Source organism: Pseudopodoces humilis, chromosome 26 (genome assembly GCF_049639895.1).
Source record: "Pseudopodoces humilis isolate 2021_Gansu_Grassland_sample_001 chromosome 26, ASM4963989v1, whole genome shotgun sequence".
Lineage (NCBI taxonomy): Eukaryota > Metazoa > Chordata > Aves > Passeriformes > Paridae > Pseudopodoces > Pseudopodoces humilis.
In genome coordinates, this window is record NC_142225.1 from 2,678,879 (window position 1) to 2,704,783 (window position 25,905).

The window sequence follows — 25,905 nt, forward strand, 5'->3', positions numbered from 1 at the left end:
TAGAGTACAGAAAATTAACCCTTTTTATTGATGCATTGCAATTGTTCTACATTTTTACCATATTATGTAGAAAATACTTAAAATACAAGCTACTTTGTAAAACCAAAGACAAACATTGAATCCAAAGATAAACTATGTTTTCACAATGGACCCTTCTCCCATATAGTTAGTATTAAATTTTTAAATATCTATTTCTTTTGTTAAAATGATTTTTACATACCCCCTAAGTACATCAGCAATACAAACATAGATCAGTAATTGTCAGAAACTACCTGTATCTAGCGGCTTGTAAAAAGGAAGAGCACAACCATAAAAGAAAGTTAAATTTTACACAGTAACTAGCATATCAAATACATTTAATAAAGTAGGAATTCCATTGCAATATCAAGGATTCAAGCAGAAATACTAACATTACATATAATGTACTGCTACATGTAGTGAGATAGATATAGTTCAAGCTGAATCTGAAATCACACATTATATAAAGTTTAGCAACAAACAACCATGTGGACATGCGGCACCATTCAGAAGTTTAAATAAAATTAATAAAAAGAAAGCAGGGCTGTGCCAATCCTGTCATTTAGAAGCAATTTAGTTTCATGTAGTAAAAGAAATTGCTGAGTCAGAGGTAAATTACTGCATCCCATCAATTAGCTGCTAAGCAGGAAAGCCTCAGGAGTTGCCTCTGCAGGGGCTATCATAGCTGCAAATACAGGTCAGGTAAGAGAAAACTGATTGAACAGCTCAAGAATCACACAGACAAACCTAGCTGGGACCACGGCTATCAAATATTCCAAAGGTGAATCCCAAACTAGTTGTAAAGAAAACTAAAGGATGCCAATTCCTATCCAGAGATAGATTTCTCTCCAAAAATGTGTAGCAGGCTCTGACAGTGAGGAGAGTCAATTCTTGAACCCAATTTGAGGCTGGATATGCAAGGGAAGAAGGATGTACCTCCTTAGAGCAGAACACAATACACCTAAATTTGGCATCATATACTGGGGCCAGACTGGGAGGCCCTGGCTCTGCTGGGGTGGGGTTTGCTGTGTATCACAGAGGAATTTTGGGGTTTACAGCTTGTTCCAAATGCACGTTTGACTTTACCTACATCATTTCCATCTCATCCTCCCTGTTCCAACACTTCGGGGAACTCGGGCAGTGGAGGAGATGACACCGTGCTTTGGGAATACATTTGATTGGGATTAATTGTGTTACAAGGTCTCTAAATAGACATTTCAAGCTGCTTTTCTTAGGGGAAAGTGGGCAAGTTCTCAAAATTATTAGCAGATTTTGCTAGAGGTCTTTTTATATTGTTTTTTTTTTTTCTGTTAGTTGTTTTCCATGAAGTCCTACTTGTGAAACAGGGAGTTGGAGCTTGGTTTGCCTTTTGGTGGAAAGGCACAACTCTGTACCCAAGAGGTATCTCAAGGCAAGTACTGAACACAAGCAATGTCAAAAAAAGCAAGAAAGTGCCTACAGCAACAAAGAGCATCGTTTGCAGCAACGATGTGGCACAGCAAGGTTGGTTCTCCGCACGCTCACAGAAGTGCTCCGACTACAAACACACTGAACATCAACGTGGGCTAATGCTACCGTCCAGCTCCACAGCCCTCCATCCCTCCCTAGTCCATCCACCTCAGGCCAGGCGTCCTTCTAGCAGGAACGTGGGCTTGCAGAAATGGCTTGGGCATTTCCTGCCACAGCCAGGTCAGGACCGGCCTCCTTCCCACTGGGACGGAACATAAACTGGGGTTCAAGGTTACCAAACCTCTTATTGCTGCAGTAACACGACCGCTCGAACCAGTTTATATCATCATCCTTTTGAACAAGATACTTTATGTATTAGATGAGAAATAATTCCTAGTACAAGGGACCCAAGAAAACAAAACATAGTCCAAAACCTGCACTGATTATCCAAAGTGAGTATTTCTTCTGAACACTAACTAGGGCTACAGCTGACAGACCTTCCCAACAACTCCACATTAGCAGTAGCATAATAAAACTTTTTAATGGTATTATGTGCTTTACAGCAGGCTCTCTTTGGTATAAATATTCTATCACCAAGCTAGCAATATTTTACACGACACGTCTGCTATTCCTGTGGGGAAAGGTAACGCTACACTAAACCTAATAAAAGTGATTGCACGTATTTAATCACTTCTGCAGTATTAGACTAAACATTCCAATGCATTCCCAGCACTACCTTATTCGAAATGCACTGACAGACACTAACAGTACATGTGCCATTTCAAGGGAAAGCTTCAAGGGGACATCACTTCACTGGGAACAAGAACGGAGCTGGGATGAGAGCGGTGACAGGGAGAGGGCTCTGCACCATCCTGCTGCTCTGGCTGGGGAAAGCTGGGTGGGTGAATTGCTTCAGTTCGACGGGGGCTTGCTGGTCCCTCATAAGGCAAGCTCACTGTAAACTCTAGTCACACTACATCATCATTTAAGGCACTACAATAAGGGGACACACCAAACAACTCTTCATCACACATACCTGTGCAAAACAAATCCAAGGTATCCTTTACTCTCGTGAAGCTCTACTCCTCTCTCAGTGCTACAGTGATGAGCTCTAACCATTGCATTATATCACATACATTCCAACATGAATCAATTCATTTTGGTTTAAATACAAAGGATACAACACTTCCATCCCCAGGAACGTTTAAGAATTAGACAAACACTAAGTACAGAGTTCAAGTATAATCACTACACATTTTGATTACAAAGACAGAACATTTGGGGTTAGCAGGAAGTTTTGCTTGTTATATTTTTCTAATCAATATGTACATATTTCATTTTCTGTAAAATATTAAAACACCACCAATACAAAACTTCTAAAATAGTTTTAAATTCAGTAATAAACTTTAAAATCTGGATTTTTTTTCCTTTTTTCTTTTTCTCTTTTTTTGTCTTCGTTTTTCTTTTTTTTTGTTGCAATTCCTACATGCATGTACTGTTTACAAGTCTTATTTAAGAGCGCTTTAGAGTAGCTGCTGACATATCCAGGAGGATACGCTCACAGGAGTATAAAAAGCTGTACACATCAATACAGTGATGTTTCATTGTATTTCAAATTCATCTCCCTCCTAAATGAATCACATGAGGCAAAAATATTAAGAAAAACAGAACAAAGCAAAGCCCTGTGCTTCTGTGAAGGAATCCAGCTCCATTATAGGGCCAGCATCTAATAAGCTGCAGAAACCAAATTTTAGAGCAATGCTGCATTATTCATTCTCAACTGGAGACAACAACATCCTGACAGAACTGCTGAGCTCTGTCACACAGTGAGATCCTGAATATAGTTTGAACCACTTAGAAGAATTCTTCAATGAACACAACAAAAATTCAGCTGGGTTATGGAGAATTTTCAAGGAAACAAAGCAGACTCCTGAATGTATCATGTTGCTGGCATAAGGCAGCTGCCTCTACCAGTCCTTAAACAAAGTAGAGGAGTAAACAAAACACCTTTGACAGAAACATACATGGAGAGATGTAATGGCTTTTGCAGAACCAGTAATTTGTTAAAGACAAGTGAATTGGAGAACAGATGTTAAAATAGTAAATCTGATTTTAAAACTGCCCCAGCAACGTAATGAGATAAACATGCACTACATTTTTAGTGGCAATGCGGATTTGTGCAAGCTACTAAAATAGAATCTGCAAATCTTTTAGTTTAAGTACACAAGTTAAAAAAGACATCAGGATCTGTCTTCTGAGACACTGATTTGACACCCCTTTTGATTAGCACAACAGAACAATTTTAAATAAATGTGACCATGAATTTTTTAAAAGCATCTATAAAAAGTAAGTAATATTTTAAAAACTTAATTAGTGACCCTCGTACTGGTAACAAAACATGCTGCTCAGTTAGTGACTGAACTCACCAGAGACATTTGGGAACAACATACAAGCAGATCAGGGAGAAACACAAACCAGGCAGTCATTCCCAGGCAAAGGTTCACCTGAAATCCTTCTCTAGCCTCTCAGGCCCGTCGCAGGACAGTGCTTCAATGGGAATTACAAGTAGGAGTACTGGTTGATCTTGGTGGGGCTCAGCGGGTATCCAGTGTAAATAGCAGATCCTCTGGAAGCACCAATATAGGACTGGGGAGCGAACTGGTGTTGGTACTGGGCTGGGGGGACGTTGGCAGAGGTCAGCAGGCTGGGCCCCACGCTGACAGGGACCTGGTGCACCAGGGTGCTGGGGTGGGCAGCATAGGTGGTGTGGCGAGATGAGCCCTGAGGGGAGAACAGGTGGGCGATGGAGGTGGTGGAGCCCAGCGTGGCCGCAGTGGTGGGGGCGTAAGTGTACATGTGGGGCTGGCTGGACAGGTGGGCGCTGGCCGTGGCTGCTGCCAGGTGAGGATGCACTGGGCTGCTGTGCTGGAACGTGTAGGGAGCCTGAGAAATCGTTGACGTGAGGGGGGCCACGTAAGCTTGCTGCCGGCGTGGGACAGTGTTGCCACTTCTCTCCTGGGAGGCCAGCACTGTGGTTTGCTGGTTCTGCAAGGGGAGGGAGTAAAGGAGGTTAGTGGTCGTGCTCAGGTGGGCAAGCAGCAGCCGGAGCCCCCTGATGGACAGCTCCATCCCCCCTGACATACCTGCAGATCCCCCTCGTAACACCCTCCCGCAAATCTGAGAAGGTAACAGCACCTCCACGAGGACAAAGGTACACTTTTGCTCTGCCACTCGGGGGGTTCCACAGCTGGACAGGTGCAGGCAGGTCCTAGATCTGACCCAGAACCCCTCACACATCCACTCCTCTTCATGTTGGGAGGGTGGCAGCAGGCCTGCCCTGTCTCAGAACCATAAATCCTGTCTGGTGCCCATGCCACAAGTGAACTGCAGGGGTAACAATGCTCCCTCTCCTCCGACAGGCTGCTGCAGCGTGACCCAGAGATCAAAAGTCCTGACACAAAATGAAGCTAAACCAATCTTTGAATGGAAGCATTCAAAGATGCCAGGTGCCAATTGTTAGTTTGAGAGACAAAGTCCAGTCTTAATCTACTGCTTGGAATTCTGTGAAGTCTAGAGAAAGGTAAAGAACTGAAGAACTTCCTCATACTGTGCCTTCAAAGTTACTCTAATTCAGCAGCTGCATCTTGGTGTCACCATCCTGAGTGGCAAGAAGGACCTGCTACAAGTCAGGTGTGACAAAGAGCACAGAGAGAGACTATGGACATAACCACACTTCCTTCTCCTGCTCTCTGGTACAAATTCTTTGCCTTGAGAAACCTCCCTGTACTCCCCACAGAGTCTGTCCTACCCTGCACCACCCCAGGACAGGATCAGCTCCAAAGAATTAGTGCTTGCAACTACTGATCCTCTTGCAAGCCAGCCTTTCTCCCTGCCTCACATGTTTCTAAAGCAGTTCTAAAGCATCCCCGAGGCCAGCAGAAGCAGGCAGGCTCACCTGGCTGAGGTTGAGGGGCTGCACGCCGTTGGTGACGACACGGTGGGAGCGGTACCCCGTGGGTGTGATGCAGCATCCTGATGACTGCCCGCTCACTGAGGCCACTGGCTTGGTCTTACTGGTGCTGCTCAGGATGCCTGGAAGATGTCACAAGCTTAGTCCTCCCCCTTCCCATGCTGGTGGGTAACCAGCTCTGGGCACCAAACTGACTGTTTCTGTCACGGAGACTTTGCTTTAATTACGATTTCAAATGTGATTAAGAAAACATCAGGAATGTTTACAGATCTTCCTAAATGCAGCCAAATGTAAATGAAAGGTTAATCTGTCATTGACTATGAAAACAGACCAATGCTTTCAGAACAACAGCTGAGAAAGACCCATTGAGGAAAGTCCAAAACTGTGAAGATGAATGTGACACAGGCACAGGAGAGCACCTGAGCCTTGGCAAAGCACACTGAGATACCTACCTGAAGCCTGGGTGGCTACAACGCAGTCGTTGAGCTGCATTTTCAGGGGTGGGACAATGATGGTGCGGGAGCTGGAGCTGTCAGCAGCAGCTCTGCTGGGCAGCTCCAGGGCCCTCCCAGTGCTCCTGAGCGAGGCTAGGGGGTCTGGGGCATAGGGGCTGCTCAGGGATGAGTCTGAGTCAGGGGAATCGTTAACAGTGACGTAGCTGATGACGTTGGATCTCTGCTTCATACCCAAACTGCAGGGGAGAAAAAGACAAAATGCAAATGGGAAACATTCAACTTTGCCCACCAGATTACAGATCTCCCTCTGGAATCTCACACCCCTCCTCCTTGTCAGATAAAACTCAGATTAACTGCAGGCACAACACACAGATGTGATGGGGAATATTGTGTCTTATGCAGCTCTTCTGAGTGTGTTCCCCACTCTTCCTGATGTGTGAGCTGAGCCCAGCACAGGCTAAATGAAATCCCACCTGGCAGGTTTGTATTTGCTGTCCTCCTCCTCATCAGTGTCGCTGCGGATGGTGATGACACTAACAGGGGGGCTGGGGGTATCAGGGATCACGATGGGCTGGTGCTGCTCCTGCACAGGGACGAGCACGTTGGAGGAGGAGGAGGTGGAGCGCAGGGGGCTGCTCCCAATCAGAGAGTACACTTGGGTGGGCACAGGCTCCAGAGATGAGCTGGGCCTGCAGGAAAAGCACAGCAGGATTCAGCTCCAGGAAAAAGAGCATTAGGAACATACAAGCATAAACATACATACATGAACAGAACCTCAGTGCAGACAAACAGCAAAGTGCCACAGACACAGCCAAAGGCACTCAGGGATGCTCTGAATGGGACTGACCCACATGAACACTGCCAGAAACTGTCACCCCTCATTCAAAAATTCTGCCACTCGCATTGCTTTGGCACCAACATCCTGGGAGTGCAAAATCCCTCTGACCAGGACAGCAAAGCACTTGGTCAATCATGTCCTTGCACTCACTGAAATCAATATAATTTAAATCACTGACTACAGCACAAAGGTTTTCTCCAAGATATCTTTAAATGTAGCACAATAAAGTTATGCCCTAAATGCCTCTGTGATCAGAAGATGTGTTTTTCACACCATAAAGGCAACCTCCACAAACAAACTTGTGGCTTTTCTAGGACTGGGAAAGGAAGCAATGGAATTCTTACTTGGCTGTGCTTGGTGCTGGCTGCTTGTTCTTCTTTGCTGGCACATTGCTGCTCTGCTGCTGCCTCACAACATGAGCAACCCCAACATTCAGAGGCTGTGCTGTGGCCAATGTCACGTGGTTGGTCAGCAGAGATGGCTGTTGCATGAGAGTGCTGTACTGATTTCCATGGGAATGTGCATTCCTGGAGCAAAGAAAAAAACAAGAGACCCAAATCCCATGACTACACTGCAGGAACCACGAGCACCAGCGAGCCCCTGAGGGGAAGGGAGACACTGTGGGCACTGTGATGGATGTATTCCCACTTGGCAGGGAGCTGGAGCCCTGCAATCCCTACCTCCAGTCAGCCAACTGCTGGCTGCTGCCAATGGTCTCTGGGATCACGGCTGCTGGCTGGACAGAGTTGTGCAAAGCAACCCCTGGGAGCTGCTGCCAAGTGGAAGGGAGCAGGATCTGCTGGGTTCCCCCCGGCCAGGCCTGCTGCAAAACAACAAACACAGACACGAGGTTCACTAGGCTTCAGTTCCTGCAGAGGCAGGCAGAGATTTGTCCAAGCAATAAATGCACTGGGGTGGATTGTTAGCTTGCAGAGATACAGCTCATCCATGCACGTTTTCTCAAGAACAAGAAAACCAGAGGAATGAACTTGCCCAACATTTTTCAGATCTCTTTTATCACTGCTGTCACCAGGAGAAAACAATGTTTATATTGTGCTGCATGTGCAGCTAGGTATTGCACTGCCAGGTGCAGCAGAACTGCTCGGGACCGTTTCTGAACATAAACTTACACCACCGTTCTACTGAAAACTCCCAAAATATTAAACCAATTTGGTCTTTTCTGTTTTTCTGCCTTGCAGGGCTCATGTTGAGAGAGCTGAGATGGTGTTATTATTGTGGAAATTCACCCACCTCAACTGAAGCATTTAAGAAAAGCCACACTGAGAGATAATTTAGTTATATGAAGGCAGGTCCAATTCATTAATATTATCAATGTTCCTGTCCAAATAAATCTGATAGTGTAATATTTTCATTATTTTGATAATATAAGGCTTTCTCTCCTGCAGCTTAAACTGCAAAACATGCTGTTTTAAATTCAATATCTCTGCAAGTAACAGATCCACTTAGTACAAATACCAGTTCCGAACAAGAAGCCTTCAAAGCAGAGAGCTGCTAAAACCTCTGCCAACATAAGCGGAATAATAATAACAATAATAACAACAATAACATTGAAAAAATAAAAAAATAAAAAGAGAAATATGTTAAAATCACACCATGCGTCTTTCCAAAAGCCAACACCTGCACAAGACAAAGCAGAGAGTTTAATACAGCAAGATATAAATTCCCAATGAGAGGCAGAAATCGGGCCTTCCAAGCGACGAACTGTTTTGACAGAGGAAGGACAAAAATATGCAAAGCTTAGCAAATGGCTAATGCAAACTCAGGGGAAGCAGCAAGGGAGAAGTGTTGGAAGCACTAAAGGTGAGCAAATTCACGCCAAAGGCTCCCAGAATCCAAACAGAACTAGTCAAGTCCTCCAGAGAAACTCAGAATGCAGGCTCCGAGTCTGGAGACAGCCGGCTCTGATCTCCCGTGCTGTACAGGGAGCTGAACCTCAGGTCCACTGCACACACACAGCAGAACAGAATTTGCCTGTTGAATCAAAGCCCAAAGACAGCTTGGAAAACATCGCTAACAACTCGCTTGTGTCCCAAGCTCTGCTACGGTCACCCCTTGCTGTTTTTGGAGCCCAGATTGCAGATTTTCAGCAATCAAAATTCAACAGGAGGAAAGAAGCACCCCTGGGTCTGTTTAGCTCAGAGCTGTGACCAGGAGAACCCCACTCTCCTGCCTTCCCATTCCCAGAACCAGGGAACAGCTCACTTGGTTCACAAGAACTCAAATGAATGGGTTTAAATTTCAGGACAGGTATGACTCAAGGAAATTCCACTTCAGCAGAGGCCTCCCTCTCGGAAGAAAATGACATTCAAACTACCACTTTAAAGCCACAAGAAACAACATGGTTCACACAATGGAATGTGCTTTGAAGGACATGTGAGGATACCAGCACTTCAGTGCACTGCAATGTTTTCATAAGCTTCACTGATCTGATTCTGGAGTTTTACAATGACTTCTTTGTGGCACTTGCAAAGTTGTTCTGATGCAGGTGCCAGAATACAGAAGAGGACAATTTTGCAAACTTACACTTCTTAAAGGTGTGTTCATTCCCTTCCCCCATCCTTTTTTCAAATTGTTCCAAATGACCTAAAAGCTAGCTACTGCCATTTTGGATACTAGAGCTCACCTTTAATTTCAACCAAGAAATACATATCAACTGAAAGTATCTGTGAGGAACAGAATCTTTATCTGGATGAAGCAAGCTACGTGCGATTCGCTATAAATAACAAAAGGCCAGAAAATCATTGTCAATGTTCAACAGAGGTTAAGAGAAATCAACTGCTAGAGGAATACATTAAAGGATTTGCTGTCATTAGGGATTTTAGCCTGTGCTTAATGATCTGAAACATTTCTCCATACGAAGCAGCTTTACACATGTTGCAAACAAAATATGGAGCTAACTTGCCAAGTAGGTCAAATTCTGGCCATCCAGGTACCTGTAGCAGAGTCAAGCTAAAGACTGATTCCTTTGTATTCCACAATCAAAAGGCAAAGATAGGAGAGTAAGCGAAGAACAAGAACGATTACAACTCTTCTAGGGTCTAGTTTAGAAGAGCTTTCAGTACTCGGCTAGCAAAGGTAATAGTCAATGGATCTGGATTCTTTACAGAGCCACACTAAACATCAGAGTCAGACAGTGCTTCAGCAATGTTGGGGAGGAAAACAACAAGACATTAAGATGTAGCAAGAACACAGCCACAAGATGGCACATGCTTCCATGCCCTCTGCAAGTCTAATTTAAAACAAAAACTCAGTTAGTGAACACAATCAAGGGAGGCAATTACCAGTACTGCAGCCGTCTGTTCGACCAGCGCCGGCCGGCCGGCTGCGCAGTTCAGGGTAAAGGGCACCGCATACTGCGGCGTGATGGTGGCTACTTGAGGATGAAGAGTTGCTACCATTAGTGGTGTACAGCTTCCCTGAAATGTAGATCAGGCAGTGAGTGAAACACAGAGGTGAGGCAGGTAAGTGCAGGTCAGTGCGTTGGGCACCGCGCCGGTGCTCTGCGGCACAGGAGGGAAGGGACGCACCGACACCAACACCCAGACCCTGCAGCTCCTCCACAGGCACCTTCATGGCCCTGAGGAGAGCACGAGGAACTGGGAATCTCAAGTCCAGTGACACAGTTCAAAAGTCAAAACAAGTTGGGGAAAAATTTGAGGATGGGATCTCTCTCTGATGACACAGTTCAAAAGTCAAAGTGAATTCAGCTACTGGCACTTTACTGGGTCCCAGGGAGCAAGTGACAGCCACGCTGCACTAGCCATGGCACAAACTGCACCCCAGGCAGCTCCCGCACTTGCTGTCAGACCTTCAAATCCACACACAGAACTCTTGAGGAAAGCTAAACTATGGGATTTCATGGAAGGCACAGCAGATCTTTGGTGTCATGAAGAGCAAAATTATCTGTGATGAAACCACCCAGACATGTAATAGTCTGTCAAATGTCTAATTAAAATTATATTCTTGGTGTGCAATGTGCACTCTTGGATTCAGGTGGGCCTTCAAGTGGATTCTGCTTTTTGGATACTGTGACCTGTATCATTAATGCTAAAGAAACCAGCAATACAGAAATATTTGGACTGAACAAACTAAAAATTACTCCTCTACAAGAAGGTCAGTAAGTGTAATATACTGCCTGAAGAGTAAAACTAACAGAGTACTTGTTAATGCCAGCAGAAACTAACACTATCCAAATAAATAAAAATGCACTTAATTATAAAGGCAACTACAAATTTTCAGTGAATAAAACTTGTGAATCACCAGGAACTTATTGTATATTAAAGGATTACTTTTTGGAAATTAAAATGGTTTTAATTTATGACACATCACTAGTATTTATAACATCATTTTTAGAATGATTTGCAAATTTTGGTATTGCATGTTGCTTAAACTGCAAACTGCAGAAATAGATATGTCATTGCTACACATTAATTCACACTATGAATATAACTAGGTGAGAAGGATTCAGAAATAATTTTGTTGATTTAAAGACAAAATTTTAGCATGAGTAATCTTTGTTGTCACCTCTATTTACTGGGATCTCACTTCTCACAGCAATGATTTCTCCTGCCACGTTTTTAAAGTGTAGGCAAAAATGACCAGCACTGCCTGTAAGGCAGTGTCCATGCCTGAAAAATACAGCCTGTTTTTAGCAGCTGAAAACCACATATTTATTCCCATTATTAAATCAAACTCCTAAAACCAGGGAGGTACATGATATAAATTAGCTCAGACTTTAAATATTCCAGAAAAACAAAACAAAACAAGAAAATTCTGTCTTAGAAGTGACCTGCATTTAACCTTTCAGAGTGTCCTGAGAATCCCCTGCACTCAGGCAGGTTCTCCTGGATGGGGGAATTGCAGTTAAGCCTGTGAGGGGTTTGGGATGTTTTTTTTACCTGTGTGAGAACTCCAGACTGGATCTGCAGTGGCTGTGCTGCAGGTGCTTGTGGCACAATTGGGACAGCATTTTCCATCCTGACTGGGAACCCAGAATGCTTTGTAGTTGCCTGAAGTCCAGCTGTGGAGGACAAGACACATCACTAAGCTGCCTTATTATTCTTTCATTTGTTTCCAAAAATCAAATTCCTACTAGGTAAGGGCAGAGAATAGGATTGGATTAAGGGATAAAAAAAGCTTTGACAAAATCCCAGTAGAACACCAGCTGGAGGAAATACTTCTACATCCTGGGATCCATGATGGACAGCCAGCCCTCACCAGCCTGGCTCTGTGGAGCCTGGTTTGCAGGAACAGTAATGCTGTTCCAAGTTGCTTGAGACAAGTTTAAAGTTCAAGCCTTACACCATCAGTTCCCAAGTCACAAATAACCCTTCAGACTGTCCAGGTATCAGCGTAACCACAGAACCCTGAGGATGAACAGAGGCATGAACAGAGCTCTGCCTGTGCTAAGCTCACTGACCTACAACCTGTGAGAATCCGCTGGCAGCAAAAACCTGCATCAGGGTTGTGAACTGAGGCTCAAACACCAGATATTTGCTCTTGAGAAAACACGGCAAGACACACTGATTTTTAGGCAGGTCTGGCTCCTCTGCTCCTTGCTTTCTGTGGAATGCTGCTGTGTTCAGTTTGGGAGGAAAAACTGGTTGAGCAACCAGCTGGAACCTGCAAGCCAGGCAGGCAAGATCCTGTCACCTGTTCCAGCATGATCTGGAAGGGAATCAAGCTGCCTGCACATGTCTGACCTGGTTCTGCACTTCCATCTGATGCAAGAACCCTGTGTGACACCCACAGAAAGCTCTGCTCAAGCCAGGGTTATCTCAGTTTAGTACAAATCACAATTTCTCCTGCCTTAACTGACTGAAACCACAGCATCACACAAAGGGTTCTCGGCTTACTTTGAAAAGCAGGGGGACAAACAATGAATGTTTGCTGGAAGGGGTCTGTCTGTGTGCAGATCTGGGTAGTTCCAGGCTGCAAGGAAACACTCTGCTGAGCCACTCCTGCCACTGGGGCTGCAGAGGATGGGTACAGGGCAGACTGGTAGTTGAGCAGGGAGACGTCTGAGTTGGCCAGGGAAAGAGTAGCAGCAGCAGTGGAATTGGAAGCCAACACACTGGCCTAGAAAAATAAACAAAAAAATCACTTATCTCTTGTAATCTTATCTCTCTTCATTATAAAACAAACAACAGGAACCATCAATACTAAACTAGGAGGAAAGCACCTGGAAAACGCTTGAGGTAAAAGGCTTAAGACAACACAGAACAAAAAAACATGAACTGCACACAATTTACTTGCTGCTGAACTGACAAATTTTCAATGTGTGAAGTAAAGAGGCTCCTTGTATTGACTTTTGGAAAATTACACTTTGAGACAAGACTATGAATTTTGGACAGTAGTTTAAATTTTGGCCAGATGGCACCAGATCAGCCTACTCCATGTCTTTGATTAGGATAAAACAGGTGAAAGATACTATACCTGGTTGTGTACTGTGTTGAGCTGGTTGTTAAAGCTCATTGTCAGGTTTGTGCTTGTGTTAGGAGCAACATGAGTGGTGAAAGGGCTCTTGATCTGATTCACTGTATCATACATGTTCACTCTTCTCTTGCAGATTTCCATGTTCTGAAAGCAAGATTTCACACTGGAACAGAATGACAGAAGGAAAACATCAGATTTGTAAAAACAGGACACAGATGTGACAGATTCCCAACTTTATGCACGTGCTTTAGGTTTAGGTTCTTTTAAAACAACAAAGAATGTCCTAAAACATGAAAAGGAAGCTTATGAACATTCCATTCCTTACACATGCCATTGGTATTTGCAGATCAGCCAGGAACTGCACAAAACAGCACTGACAGAAAGCTGGGAAGTGTTGCTCTGTGATTCCAGCAAATCCTGAAACAAAACAACTCATCCAAGGGAGCTTACTGGTTACTGTGGGGGAAGTCCAGCAGATGTGCCATTGTAACAAACGAATGGTTCAAAGTCTTCAGAGGAGTAATTCTCTTATCTGCATCAATTGTCAACATTTTCTTCAACAAATCAATGTATTCCCTTCGGTCAGCCTTCTCTGCCAACATGTCAGTCCCTTCTAAGTCTGTAGACATATTCACCTAGAAAATCAAATGGGAGAAGTTCACACAAGCATCAAATTAATTGCTGCCTAACAATTCAGTAACTTCACATCACACAGAAATATTTATTAAGCATTACTGTCTCTTAGCCAGACTAATTTCAGGTATTACAGTGTTAAAACACCACCCTTCCCTTGCTCATTCTAGGAGAGAAAGTCAAACTTTCATGTGGAATTCTCGACGGGGGGTTGGGTTTATTCAAAGGTATCAACCAGGCTTCATTCTCCACTCACTGGTAAAATCCCCTCATGTTCTGGGGGAATCTATATGGGGCTGGCAAGCCAGAATGATTCCACCTTCTCTGCACAGATGTAACCTGATGGTAACAGCTACAAGAGTGATAGAAAATTGATATTTAAGATTTAAGGCCTCATGATAGTAAAACCACTCAGATATTCCTTCATTTTACCTCTAAAGAGAGAATGACAGTAAGAATGATCTGTAGTTCTTGTCATTATTTCCAAAGTCTAATAAGAGGTTTAACCCTACAAATGCATTTGAAGGGGCTCAGCTCTCCTACTGCTCTACTATGCTGGGAACAGCCTGGGCACACTCCTGTCTAACACACTGAGGCATAAGAAAACCCTAAACATTTCAAACAGCTTCATAATTAACATTTTGACTGTTTTTAATCCACTGATTTCTGATGCAAATTGGCACTATGGTAAACCTCCATCAGTGCTCTGAACTGCCAGTGAAAGACAACTGGCTACTCCTCATTTTTAGAGATCCCCCCAAAAATTAGAGTTACTGAATTAAATTTATGAAAAATTAATGAGTTATCTGTGTCCCAAGATCCCCACACACCTGCGCCATATCATCCAAACAGTTGAATATATATTTCCGAGCTTCTTTTGATTTTATTCCAGTTTCCAACTCATGTTCTTCTGGGGTCTATAAAAAAACCAAATTAGTATAAACATAGATATGGCATATTGATAAGGAAAAAGCAGCAAGAAATCTGCTGGTATAAGAAACTGAGGTAGATGATCATTCACTGCTTTCAGACATACCACACACCAGCAGGTCAAATCCAAAGAGCCCTGGGATCCCATTCCCTCAGCTGGAAAGATCATTTATTGCAAAGATGAATTAAAACCAGGATGACTTCATTTCAAGGCTTCCTTGGGTAGTACATTAGCCAAAAGAACTGAAGGTTTCTGATTTAGGAAGAGGCTATAAATATTTTAAATCCCTCTTCTACAAAGAAGAAAGGCAAAATTCCCTTCTTTTTGCTGCTCAGCTTTAAAGGTAAATCAGGCCTACATTCCATTCTTTCCTGTCCTCTGCCAACCCATAACCAGATTCCTGTTAAACTAACAAACCCATCACAAAATACTCCATATTTTACTGGTTGGATTGTCAGGAGATGACAACAAGATGACACACTTCCCTGAGAATGAGCAGCCCACAATAAGCACCCATTATCTCAATGATGGAACACCCACTCTTTGCTGGTGCTATCATGCACTGCTGCTTTTGGCAGAGCAGCACTGGGAGTTCTGCACAGCTCCTGCAATTCACATACCCCAAATCAGCCACGTTTCAAAGCCAATCCTCACTCACAATGTTTTCACAGCACGCCAAAACTGGGTGGGAATTTTGATCAAGCCCTCAATGAACAAACGAGAATTGGGGTTGGAAGAGACAGACAAACCTTGAGCCTCCACAGTGGGTATCCCAAATTTGGATCTCTGTTAAAAAACCTGCTTGTTTTCGTTCCTGCACTGAGAAGATATTCCGCTGGAAGGCCTTGAGTTTGTGAAATATAACGAATCTAGGAAAGAAAACTACAAGAGTGAGGACTCCCACCATAAAGAATTTACAGCTAATGAGGTAATTAACAGCCAGGTTTGTTCATAGCTAATAGAAAATTACCTGTAAAGAAAGACTGTCCAGATATGCAAAACTGCAAAATTAAAGGGACCATCTCAAGTACTTATAAAGCCACTTTTGCAACCACACAAAAATTTCAGGTTTTAAATGCATCTTTCTTATTTTATGAAAATATTTTTTGCTAATGTGTATGTAAGCAGACTGTAGGCTTTTAAGACATTAAATAGTGTAAGAAATACATATTTTGAGGGAAAAATACTGCAAAATTTATCATGTATGTATTAATAATTAAAGGCATAATTATCCAAGCAACACCACTGTGCATGCCTACACAATACACTAGGCACAAAACTCTAGAATATGGCAAAAGCTCTCACTGACCAGAAAACCAAGACCAAACATCCTCAAACACATTTAATATACTAATTTTTACATGTTAAAAATTTACATTTTTACATGGCTCAGAATTTTGGAAGATGCACCCAAATCCTTGTGATGGTATTGATAAGACACTGGTAAAGAGATAACAAATAAAAAGGTATGCTCAAAAGGAAAGAAAATAGCAGATTTATTAAAAACTCCACAGTGTTAACGTAACTGTGCCTTGATCAAAACATCAATTACAGATCCTTAGCATTTCTTATTTGCCAAACTCCTGCTATGCCACTGTGCCAAAACAGGGCACTGTCACATCTTGTGATCACCTGAATTTATGGGCTCACTTTTCAATTAAGCCAAGGTGGATCCAAGTGTCTGCACGTGAGTATTTCTTGTACCTACACAGTAGTTCAGGTAGCAGTTCTACTGTTATAGGACATAACTTTTGCTTTACAGCCAAAGGGTGTTTAAAAAAATAGCTGTAAATCCCATCCCAGCCCATTAACTTATTCTTGGAGACATCCTCTCACATGTTCCACCTCAACTTCCACTTTCTGCTGCAGGATCTCAGAAAACATGAAAGCCAAGTCATCCCCAGTCTTCAAGGGAAATTCAGACATCAAAATGAACCCAATGAAGTCACACCTCACAGAGGGCTGCAGAATCCTGTCATTAAGCAATGGAAAAAGCAGCTCCTCCCCAGCCACCTAAATAAGCAGACAAGGTTCTCAGAATTACACAAAACTCAGTGCACAAGGAAACCACCAGGCCCTACCTCAGCTACTTTCTAACTCATTCTGTTAATTAAGGTACAACTGTGTTTCCTTTGGAAATTTACAGCGCTGGGAAGACACATGACAAGTAAGTTTTCAAACTTAGTAAGCTTTCATGTATTTTATCACATAAGGAAAACCATATCAAGCACTGTAACAAGATCCCACCACAAAAACCCCAGTGGAAAAGCTACTCTGAAAAAAACCCCTCTCACAGACTTTTTGTCCTTTTATAGGCACTGACTAGGCCAGGTAATAATGCCAAGTCCACAGACAGGACTAATTAGTTCAAGATGCCTCTCAGAGTCTTGCCCTTGGATTCCAAAGACAGCTTGAGGCTCACACTTTGCATAAAAACTGAGGGTTGCTGTAGATATTAACAGGGCAGGAATGATAAGCTTGCTCTGTCCCCACATGGGAAAACTGCCCTCATGGTGAAATTACAAAGGGTGCTTCACACCAGGAAACACACACCTCCCTTCTGCTTTGGCAGGAAGGTGTTTCAACAGCTTTTGGGTTTGGAAACCAGGGGTTAACTGCAAATTGGCCTCTTTTTTTTTGGACAGGATACACTCAGCTCAAGTGAAAACACACAGAACTCTGTGCTCCCTGCCCAGAGACAATGGGAATATCACAGAGAGAAAATGAGCTCAGACAGCAGCAATGTGCACTGATGAAAACTGATGCAGGACATGAGGGATTCAGGAGGGTTTGAAGGCAGAAAATTTGGTTTCATGTGAAGATCCCACATCCCCCACGTGCTCTCACCTGGTCATACTCAGATGCTCCTGGATACAGAGGCCAGCCCAGAAACAGCTCAGCTATGACACAGCCCAGTGACCACATGTCAATGGCTTCACAGAACGGCAAACCCAGGATGATCTCAGGAGCTCTGGAAAGGGAAAAGGAGAGAAAAGGCCAAAGTCAAATCATTTACTCTGAAAGCTGCATTTCTTCCCTGAAAACCACTCTGGGTAAAGCCCCTCCATGAACAAGTAGATCTGTGTGAATATAAATTATTCACTTCAAAGCAGAAGTTCTTTCCTTGGGTGGCCTAATGGATCCCAACCTTTTAATCACTTAGGTGGATTATTTTCTTGCCACGGTTCCCCCCAGCTCCTAGGAGGCCTTTATATCACAGTTGCATTAAGTTACTCTGTGAGTAATCAGTTTAATTACACTTGACAGCATGTGAGATGTCCCTGAGACAGCACACAGCATCACAGAATTACGGTGAGCTCTTCAAGATCATTTAGTTCAGCCCAACCTAACAGAATTGTGAGGAAAAGCTCTGGCAAACTGAGACTTTTCTAGAAGGTCTTGAGACCCCAGGCAGCTGCAGGAGGCTTGCCTGCTTCATGTGAGAAAGAAGAGCACCTGCAGGGCCAGGAAAAGGAGCTCCTCAGAGAGCTGCTGGGTTTCTATCAGCAGGTTTTTATGCAGGGTTTGCTCAGAGAGTTTCGAATTTAAAATGGATGCAGAGAGCCCAGCTGGAGGTTGTGTTTCAGGTTTCTGTGCACTCAACCACACCTAATGCAAAATGTACCTGTCTGGCCCAGCCTTCATGGGGAGGTGACAAAAAAAATTCACACTCCGAGCAGGGTTTGCTTCTCTAACAGGTTGGAATTTCAGGGAGATTTCTGTCTGGAGCTGACTCATAACACAGAAGGATGTTTTAGTACAGCTCTTCACCTACACAGAGTTCTGAAACAAACTGAGGCCAATCTGACAGGAGAAATTCTGGTCCTACATTTGCCTAGACCACAAAACCCCAGGTGCTGCAAACCCCACGTGAGCTGGTGTGGGAATTTACTCCGGAAAAGTACAGGAAATACAAAAGCCTTGACCTTCATCATGCATAACTAACAGGAGAGCAAAGGAAGACAGAAAAGCTCTAAACTCCAGGCTATCCATTTCCTGGTCATGCCCCAGGGCTTGTGTGTCATTTCTGGTGTTACACTATGGATATTTCAAAAAAGGCTCTGAAATCAGCTCTGATCCCTCTACAGAATTCTAAAAACCAGGGCTTGGTAAGGTGTCAGTAAATTTGACACCCACCCTCCTCTACTGCTCAACCTCCCAACAGTTTGTCCATGGCAAGAAGTGACTCCCAATTAATCACTCTTTGTGCTGTGGTGACACAGATACACCTTTTGTTCTAGGTGTCTACACAGGTGTCTCCAAAACAAAGGCACTCAGCCCAGTTGCTCAGACACAGGGCACCTGAGAAAGCACAAGATCAGAAATGGACTGAGGTTAGAGCAACCTGGGATAGTGGAAGGTGACCCTGCCCATGGCAGGGGTAGGATGAGATGAGCTCTAAGCTCCCTTCCAACCCAAACCAGTCTGGGATTTTATAAAAATGATAAACAGCTGACCCAGCTGCTTGTTGCAGTGAGGTCACTTTTATTCTTTATTATCTATATTTTATGATGTCTGAGCCCCCAAAACCAGAGCCATGATACATCTCCAGTAATCAGAATAATAGCTCATTCAAGCTAAAACACAATGACACTCTCTACTCAACACTGGTCTCTTTCTACCTTCTTGTTTGGCTGCTCCTGGCAGTTGTTGACTTTGGAGAAGTTTCTCACACGTGAAAATAAAATAGATATAGATATAGATATAATATATATTATATTTATCATATATCATAGCAGCAATAGCTGATATTTGAATGTTGAATGTCCTGCTAACATTTATATTTTAAGGAAATATGTTAGAATAGATACAAATTTCTACAGGCTAAGAGGTGCAAACCAGAGGAATCTCTTTCTTCACAAGTAGAAAAAATACAAGTCATACATTTACACAGGAGCCTTCCCTTGCCATTACTTTATGAGACATCATCAGCAAACTGTACTGCCCCTCTTGATTATCCTGATGCAGGAATTTCCAAATCAGAAAGGACCCAGACCTATCATATAAAGAATGCTACATTTGGACTGGCAAAAAAACTAAAATATAGATGGCTTGTGGAAAATGCAGAGCACGCTAATTCTTCTCTTGTGTGTTAAACCCCCCCCTCCAATTCCAATGGAAATAGAGATTTGTGGCAGTTTGCTGGACTTTAACTCCAGGATGGAATAGACTCTCGTATTCCTACATCTCAATACCAGGATGACAGCAAGTTGAAGTCTTGTATTCTATTCCTTGCAGCTAAATGAACTTCTCATGAGCCACCTGATTTCATTCTGATTGCAGGACAGAGCTGGGAAATCAGAATTTCTCTCATCTCCTTCTACACCACTGCAATTAGCAGCCTTATGAGATGTGAGGTGAACCAGGACAGCAGGCAGAGGTCACTTCCATAGCTGCTCTGCCAGAGATTAAAGTGATTTTACCATCTTAAGCTCTTTGAAATAAAATCAACAACACTCTTTGCACAGATGCTTGCCAAGCACTGCCTCCCAAAGCTGACAAATACACTCAGGAACTCTCAGAAGAGAAAGGACTCACAGCATCCCCAGAAAACTGCAAGACTCTGTCCCAGCATTTGCAAACACCCCCTGTTTACACCTGTGCTTTGGGATGGTGGGAACACAGAGCCTGTGCAAGTGCAGCAATGCAGGGAGCAGCAGGGCCAGCACAGAGCTGGATTAGCAGAGTTAGACTTGGCAGCAGACACTGCTGCTCCCCAGGCCAGCATGGCTGGGACAGAAGTAGGTCATGGAGCCCAAAGCAGAGGTGAGAAATGGATACTCCTGCACTCTGCAGCTCCCTCAGCGCTCAGGGCCACCTTCTCATAGCACAAATTATCCAGTCCTACATTTTGTGCTCCACACTGGCCCACAGGCAGCACCCCGAGACAGGGAGCTGAGTAAAACTCCCAGGATGGCTGCACTCACATATAAAACAGGATATGAGTAAACCCCACTCTGTACAGCAGGGAGATCAGTATTCCAAGGGTTTTTTATTTCTGTACACTCTGTCCTTCCATTGTTCATCCTCCCCAAGAACAAAAGCAAACTCATCTGAATTTTCAGGTGAGGAATTACTGCAAAAACATCCTAGAGCTGCCACAGAAACTGTTCCCAGAGAGTTGATCTACTCCTACTCCATGATGGGCTTTAGAGCCAAAGAATTCTTCATGGGCACTGCTACTCACTCTTTAAAGTGTGAGCAGTAGAATTTCCCCTCCTGAGTGGGGTCAGGCAGCAGCAGTGTCTGCGGAAAAGGGATCCTTACTCAGCCGTGGCACACCTGTCCTGACAAACCCAGTGTGACATCCCGACAAGCAATGCTGCTGAAGCTGTACATGGAGCAAGGTGTCACTGCTAGCAGGACAGCCAGACCCTGAGCGAGCTGGGCTGCTGGGCAGCATGACCTCCAGCAGCACAGAAATTAATAAAGGAAGATTTTTTTCCTCAAGGGTACATAAATCAGAAAATCTACCCTACAGCACCCGAGTGTAGCTGGTTTAGAGTTCTCTACAGGAGAGGTTACCTAAGTGTCAGTAACAAGGATTGAACGCTAAAAAGTGAGCACAGAGAAGTTTATTTTTAATGGCTGACAGAGAACCATATGAAGAATTGTTCTATGCTCTTTCATTAAACACAGCACTGAAAAAATTCCAACTTGGAACTCATCTGAACACTAATTTAATGTGAACACGGGTAAAGCAATCCAGTTCTCCCACAACAAGCTAGTTTCTGTACCATCTTTGCAAATTCCTAGATTATGGATTTTAGTAATCATCACCATTAGACTAATTACATATCACTAAATACTAGATTTCCACATCACAGCATTCTTTACTCCAGCCAAGCAGACACTCCAACGCCACCTAATCCCACGTTATTTGCCTTCCTGGCAGAGTCAGTCACCCCAGGAAGCTGGAAGGGGCTGGGAGTCCAGTGCCCCACACACAGATGGAGCAGGAATTTCTCTCCCTGCACCCCCTGGAAGATTCTTATCAACCCTCACTGTTTTTCCTCAGCTAAATCTGCTTTCTGAGATACCAGAAACTGAAAAGCACCATGGGCCTCCCCAAACTGCTTTGCTGACACATGTGGCAAGTCAGATAGAGCAGATTCTTGACCAGTGGCCACATCTTTCCATGCAATAACAACAAAACTGATGATGCATTTTAGAGTGAGCATTTTTACAGAGCTGTGGGGCACAGGACAACAGTGCTACAAAAAAACTATACCAATCAATAGTTTAATTGGAAAGATTGGTGCCAACAAACTGAGCAAAGATCATGAGCAATGGATTAAGAAAAGTCTGTATCACATGAAAGGAATGTCATGGAAAGCTGTTACTGGGTGTTAGTTAAAAAGAAAAACAACACAAAAACAAAGGGAGCAAGCACACAGGGAGTATGAGGGATAAGCAGAGCAAACCTACAATAAGCCAGGCTTTAAAACTGAAGTGAGCAGCCAGGGAAGACATCAAACAGGGCAGAGACACGGGGTGGGGTGGAGTGTCTCAGTCCTGTCTGGTCCCAGCTGGAAGGACTAGATACTAGTTCTGAGTTTTGCATCAAGTGAGCTCACATTCCACCCAAAGCAACCCTGACAACACAGCACAGACTCTTCACAGCCCTTTGAAGCCAGAAGTTCTTTCTGCATCCATTTATTGAAGTCTGCTGCTACTTAAATTCAAATACACACTTAACAGAGCCAAGCTGGAGAAATATTTGAAAGAAAAAGCACAGCTTGCTTTGCGCACAGTCTCTGAGTTTTAACGTCTCTGCCCATAATTTATTTTTAATTCTTGGGCAAGAGTAGGGCAGAAGACATCTCTACATATTGCTAAGGGAAGCAGAGATCTTTCTCCTAAGTGCTCTAAGGGAGCTGCAGATCTCATGAAAGCATGACTTAGCCAGGGTTGACACAGGAAGTCATGCGCTCGTCAAGGGGGTTCAGACAAAGATGAAGAATCAGAAGAAACAAAAGCAAATAGATATTGACATCCCTCTGACTTCTCTCCCTTCTAAATCTCCAAGGTTAATGGACCAGTTTCAGATCATGGCAGACAACCCCAAATGCACTACTTAGCACTTCTATACTGCTTCTCTAATTTGCTATTTCATACAGTGTCACAAGCCAGTGGACAGGGTAAAATCAACTTAGTGCACTGATCTGGGGGGGAAAGGAAGGTACTGGGCTGAAGATTAGGCCACCCTTGCAAGGCAAGCATCCAACTTTCAGAAGAAATCTCCAGGAAACGTGCAGAGCTGACGATTTCCTGCAGCCCCTCAGCTGGGGTTAGACAGAAGAGCTCAGTGTCTGCAGAACAAACCCCCGGCAGGATCAGCCTGACCTGGTTCAGTGAGCAGGGGCAGTGCCTACCTGTAATACCGTGACTGCAGGTACGTGGAACACACGGCCTTGGACACATGGCTGGCTGACCCAAAGTCTATCACCTTCACTCTGTAGGGCTGGCGTGCAGGATCCACCAACATGATGTTCTCTGGCTTCAAATCAGCATGGATCAGACCCAAGCTCTTCAGCTTCATCAAGGCAGTAGCCACTTGCTGCAGGATGGGCCGGATGTACTTCAAGGGCAACGGACTGAACTTGTTTTGCTTTAAGAAATCATATAAGTTCTGTTCCAGCATCTCAAAGACAAGGCATGTATGATTCTTGTGTTGAAAGCACTCATAGGAGCGGACGAAGTTGTACTCATCAGCATTCTCACTGCTCAGGCGAGACAGGATGCTCACCTCAATCTGGCCCTGCCGGGCGTAGGAAGGGTGGTTCTTCAGGATTTTGATGGCTACAATCTCCTTCGTGCTACGTTTCCAACATTTCGCCACCTGCCCGAACGTCCCTCGTCCCAGGAATTCCAAGACCTCATAGCTGTTGGTCATAGAGCACAGGATCTCATGCTGGACCAGTTGATAATCCCCCTCCCCACTGGAGCTGCTGCCTTTTGTGGTGACCGTAGTGGTCGTGGCCGCAGCACCCACCGCAGGTCTGTTTTGCAGCATGAGAGGTGGATGTTCCTCAATGATCTGCACACTACCGTTGCTGTCAACCTCTTCACTTTTCCTTTTTAATCCACATTTTTGGTATGGTTCCAGCAAAGAAACGTTGCTTCTGTGCGTGAGGGTCTGGCTGCTCTGGAAGGATGCTGTGGCGCTACTGCCGGTGCTGTCGGCCGCGGTGACCACGATGTGCTCGACGGAGGGAGCAGGGAGAAGGAGGTTCTGGTCGTAGGCAGGGATGCTGAAATTGGCTACCTGATGAGAGGAGCTGGCTTGCCCTTGAGCTGCTGGGAGGTTTTTGCTGTGGGTATAATACTTGTCACTACTGCTCTGTCCTGAAACATCCCAGACAGACGGCTCCACTTTCAGTTTCTTGGCACTGCAGAAGGCACTCGAGGATACTGACGGAGGGGAGAACACCTGCAGCTGTGAGGCCATACCTAGAAAAGGAGAGAACTCATTAGGGGCAGCAGGTTGTGACAGACAAGATTCTCTATCTGCACAAAAATCTTTGTTTTTCTGAGCACCATGTGACACCCACCACAGAGGAAGGGAACCTCTGTAACTGCTGCTCCTAAGGGCATCGCCGAGCGAGTGCAGTGGGATTACTGCATTTGAGAAGCACATGGCTCCTTATCCAGCCCTCTAAAGGCGAAAGGAGACCGAGGACACGACAGGAATAACAGTCAATTAGGCTGGAAAGGACCTCTGAGATCATCGAGTCCAACCCAGTGACCAAACACCACCCTGTCACCCACACCAGAGCACTCAGCGCCACGTCCAGTTGCTCAAACACCTACAGGGACGGTGACTCCGCCACCTCTCTGAGCAGCCCGTTCCAATGTCTAACCAGTGAAGAAATTCCTCCTATTGTCCAACCTAAACCTCCCCTGGCGCAGATAAACACCCTGTGCTCTTGTCCTGCCGTTCGTTACCTGGGAGAGGAGCCCGACCCCCAGCTGGCTACACCCTCCTTTCAGGGAGTTGCAGAGAGTGATAAGGTCACTCCCGAGCCGCCTTTCCTCCAGGCTAAAAAAAAACGCCGGTACCGAGGAAAACAATACAGAAGATCAGGGGAGCGCAGGAAGTGGGAAGACCCCGCGAAAATTACGATCCCGTCCCCAGGCCTGTTTCCTAGGCACTGTAAAATCAGAGGCAGTGGGAAACCCAACCCCGGCAGGCCCAACCACCCCGCGGGGCAGCGCCCGCCGCGCGGCCCGGAACGCCGGGAGTGGAGCCCGCCGGGAGTGGAGCCCGCCGGGAGCGGAGCCCGCCGGGAGCGGAGCCCGCCGGGCCGGGCCGTTACCGGGACTCGGGCCCGGCCGCGCCGCCGCCCCGGGCCCTCCCCGGCCCAGCGCAACCCCAGCGCGGGGGAAGGGGAGGGGCCCGGACCTGCCCGCCCCGCCAGGCCCCGCCACCCGCACTCACCGCCGGTGGGGGGTCCTCAGCCGCGGGCCGGACCTGCCTGGGGGACACGCGGGGGTGCGGTGCCCCGCAGCGGGCTCATCATAGCCCCGCCACGGCCGCTGGCCCGGCCCGCCCGGCCCGCGCTCGCCGGGGGGAGCCCCCAGGCCGCTCTGCCGCCGCCGCCAGGCTCCGCCGCGCCCTCACGGCCCGGCCGGGCTCCCCCCGCCCCGTCCCGCCACCGCCCCGGGCCCGAGCGCCCCCGGCCCCGCCCCGCTCCCGCCGCCGCTCCGGGCCCTAAGCGCCTGCACAGGCCGAGCCAGCCGAGCCCCGAGCGGGCGAACGCACACGTGACCGCGGGGCGGGGCGGCCGCAGGAAGCGCCGGGGCGGGCCGGGACCGAGCGGGGCGGGGCCGGGAAACAACGGGACAGCGCCGGCAACCGGGCCGGGCTGGGCCGTGCCGGGCCTAGGGAGCTCAGCCGGGCCGCGCTCTGGGAGTCAGAGCAAGGCCCAGGCTCTGCTCCGGGGTCCCAGCGATGGCACCAGAGGAATGGGCAGGAATAGACGCTCAGGAAGCTCCAACCTGAACGTGAGGAAGAACTTTCCTGTGAGGGAACAGACTGTCCAAAAGGGTGTGGAGCCTCCCTCACTGGAGATATTCCAGACCCATCTGGACATGAGCCGGTGCCATCTGCTCTGGCATCTGCTCTGGGATGGCCCTGCTGGAGCGGGGAGGT

The 25,905-nt window shown here is 45.7% G+C and overlaps 1 protein-coding gene across 5 annotated transcripts; it reads right to left on the reverse strand.

Annotated features, from left to right (window-relative positions):
• Nucleotides 1–25,333, reverse strand: HIPK1 (homeodomain interacting protein kinase 1). Of its 5 annotated transcripts, none has more exons than XM_088067009.1 (16): nt 25,192–25,333; nt 23,126–24,203; nt 17,598–17,721; nt 15,500–15,619; nt 14,650–14,736; nt 13,637–13,821; nt 13,187–13,349; nt 12,607–12,829; nt 11,650–11,771; nt 10,033–10,167; nt 7,411–7,550; nt 7,075–7,257; nt 6,366–6,581; nt 5,890–6,128; nt 5,423–5,559; nt 1–4,512 (listed from the first exon to the last, which is right to left on the reverse strand). In XM_088067009.1, exons 2-16 carry the CDS (start codon nt 24,199–24,201, stop codon nt 4,027–4,029), a joined length of 3,636 nt encoding a protein of 1,211 aa, XP_087923135.1. In that variant the 5' UTR covers nt 24,202–24,203; nt 25,192–25,333; the 3' UTR covers nt 1–4,026. The 5 variants fall into 5 exon arrangements, with proteins under 5 accessions (XP_087923135.1, XP_014114429.1, XP_014114430.1 ...); XM_014258954.2 differs by having other exon boundaries at nt 7,411–7,553; XM_014258955.2 differs by lacking the exon at nt 25,192–25,333 and adding an exon at nt 24,699–24,811 and having other exon boundaries at nt 7,411–7,553.
• Nucleotides 25,334–25,905: the final 572 nt, after the last annotated feature.

Bases quoted from the DNA above. Each gene is read 5' to 3' on its own strand.
- HIPK1 (XM_014258954.2), bottom strand. From the start codon at position 24,201: ATGGCCTCACAGCTGCAGGTGTTCTCCCCTCCGTCAGTATCCTCGAGT. The intron at 15,620-17,597 runs GTGAGAGCACGT...TTTCTTTCCTAG, and splicing joins GAGCATCTGAGTATGACCAG to ATTCGTTATATTTCACAAAC. The intron at 10,168-11,649 runs GTAAAAAAAACA...TCTACATTTCAG, and splicing joins AGTCTGGAGTTCTCACACAG to GGAAGCTGTACACCACTAAT.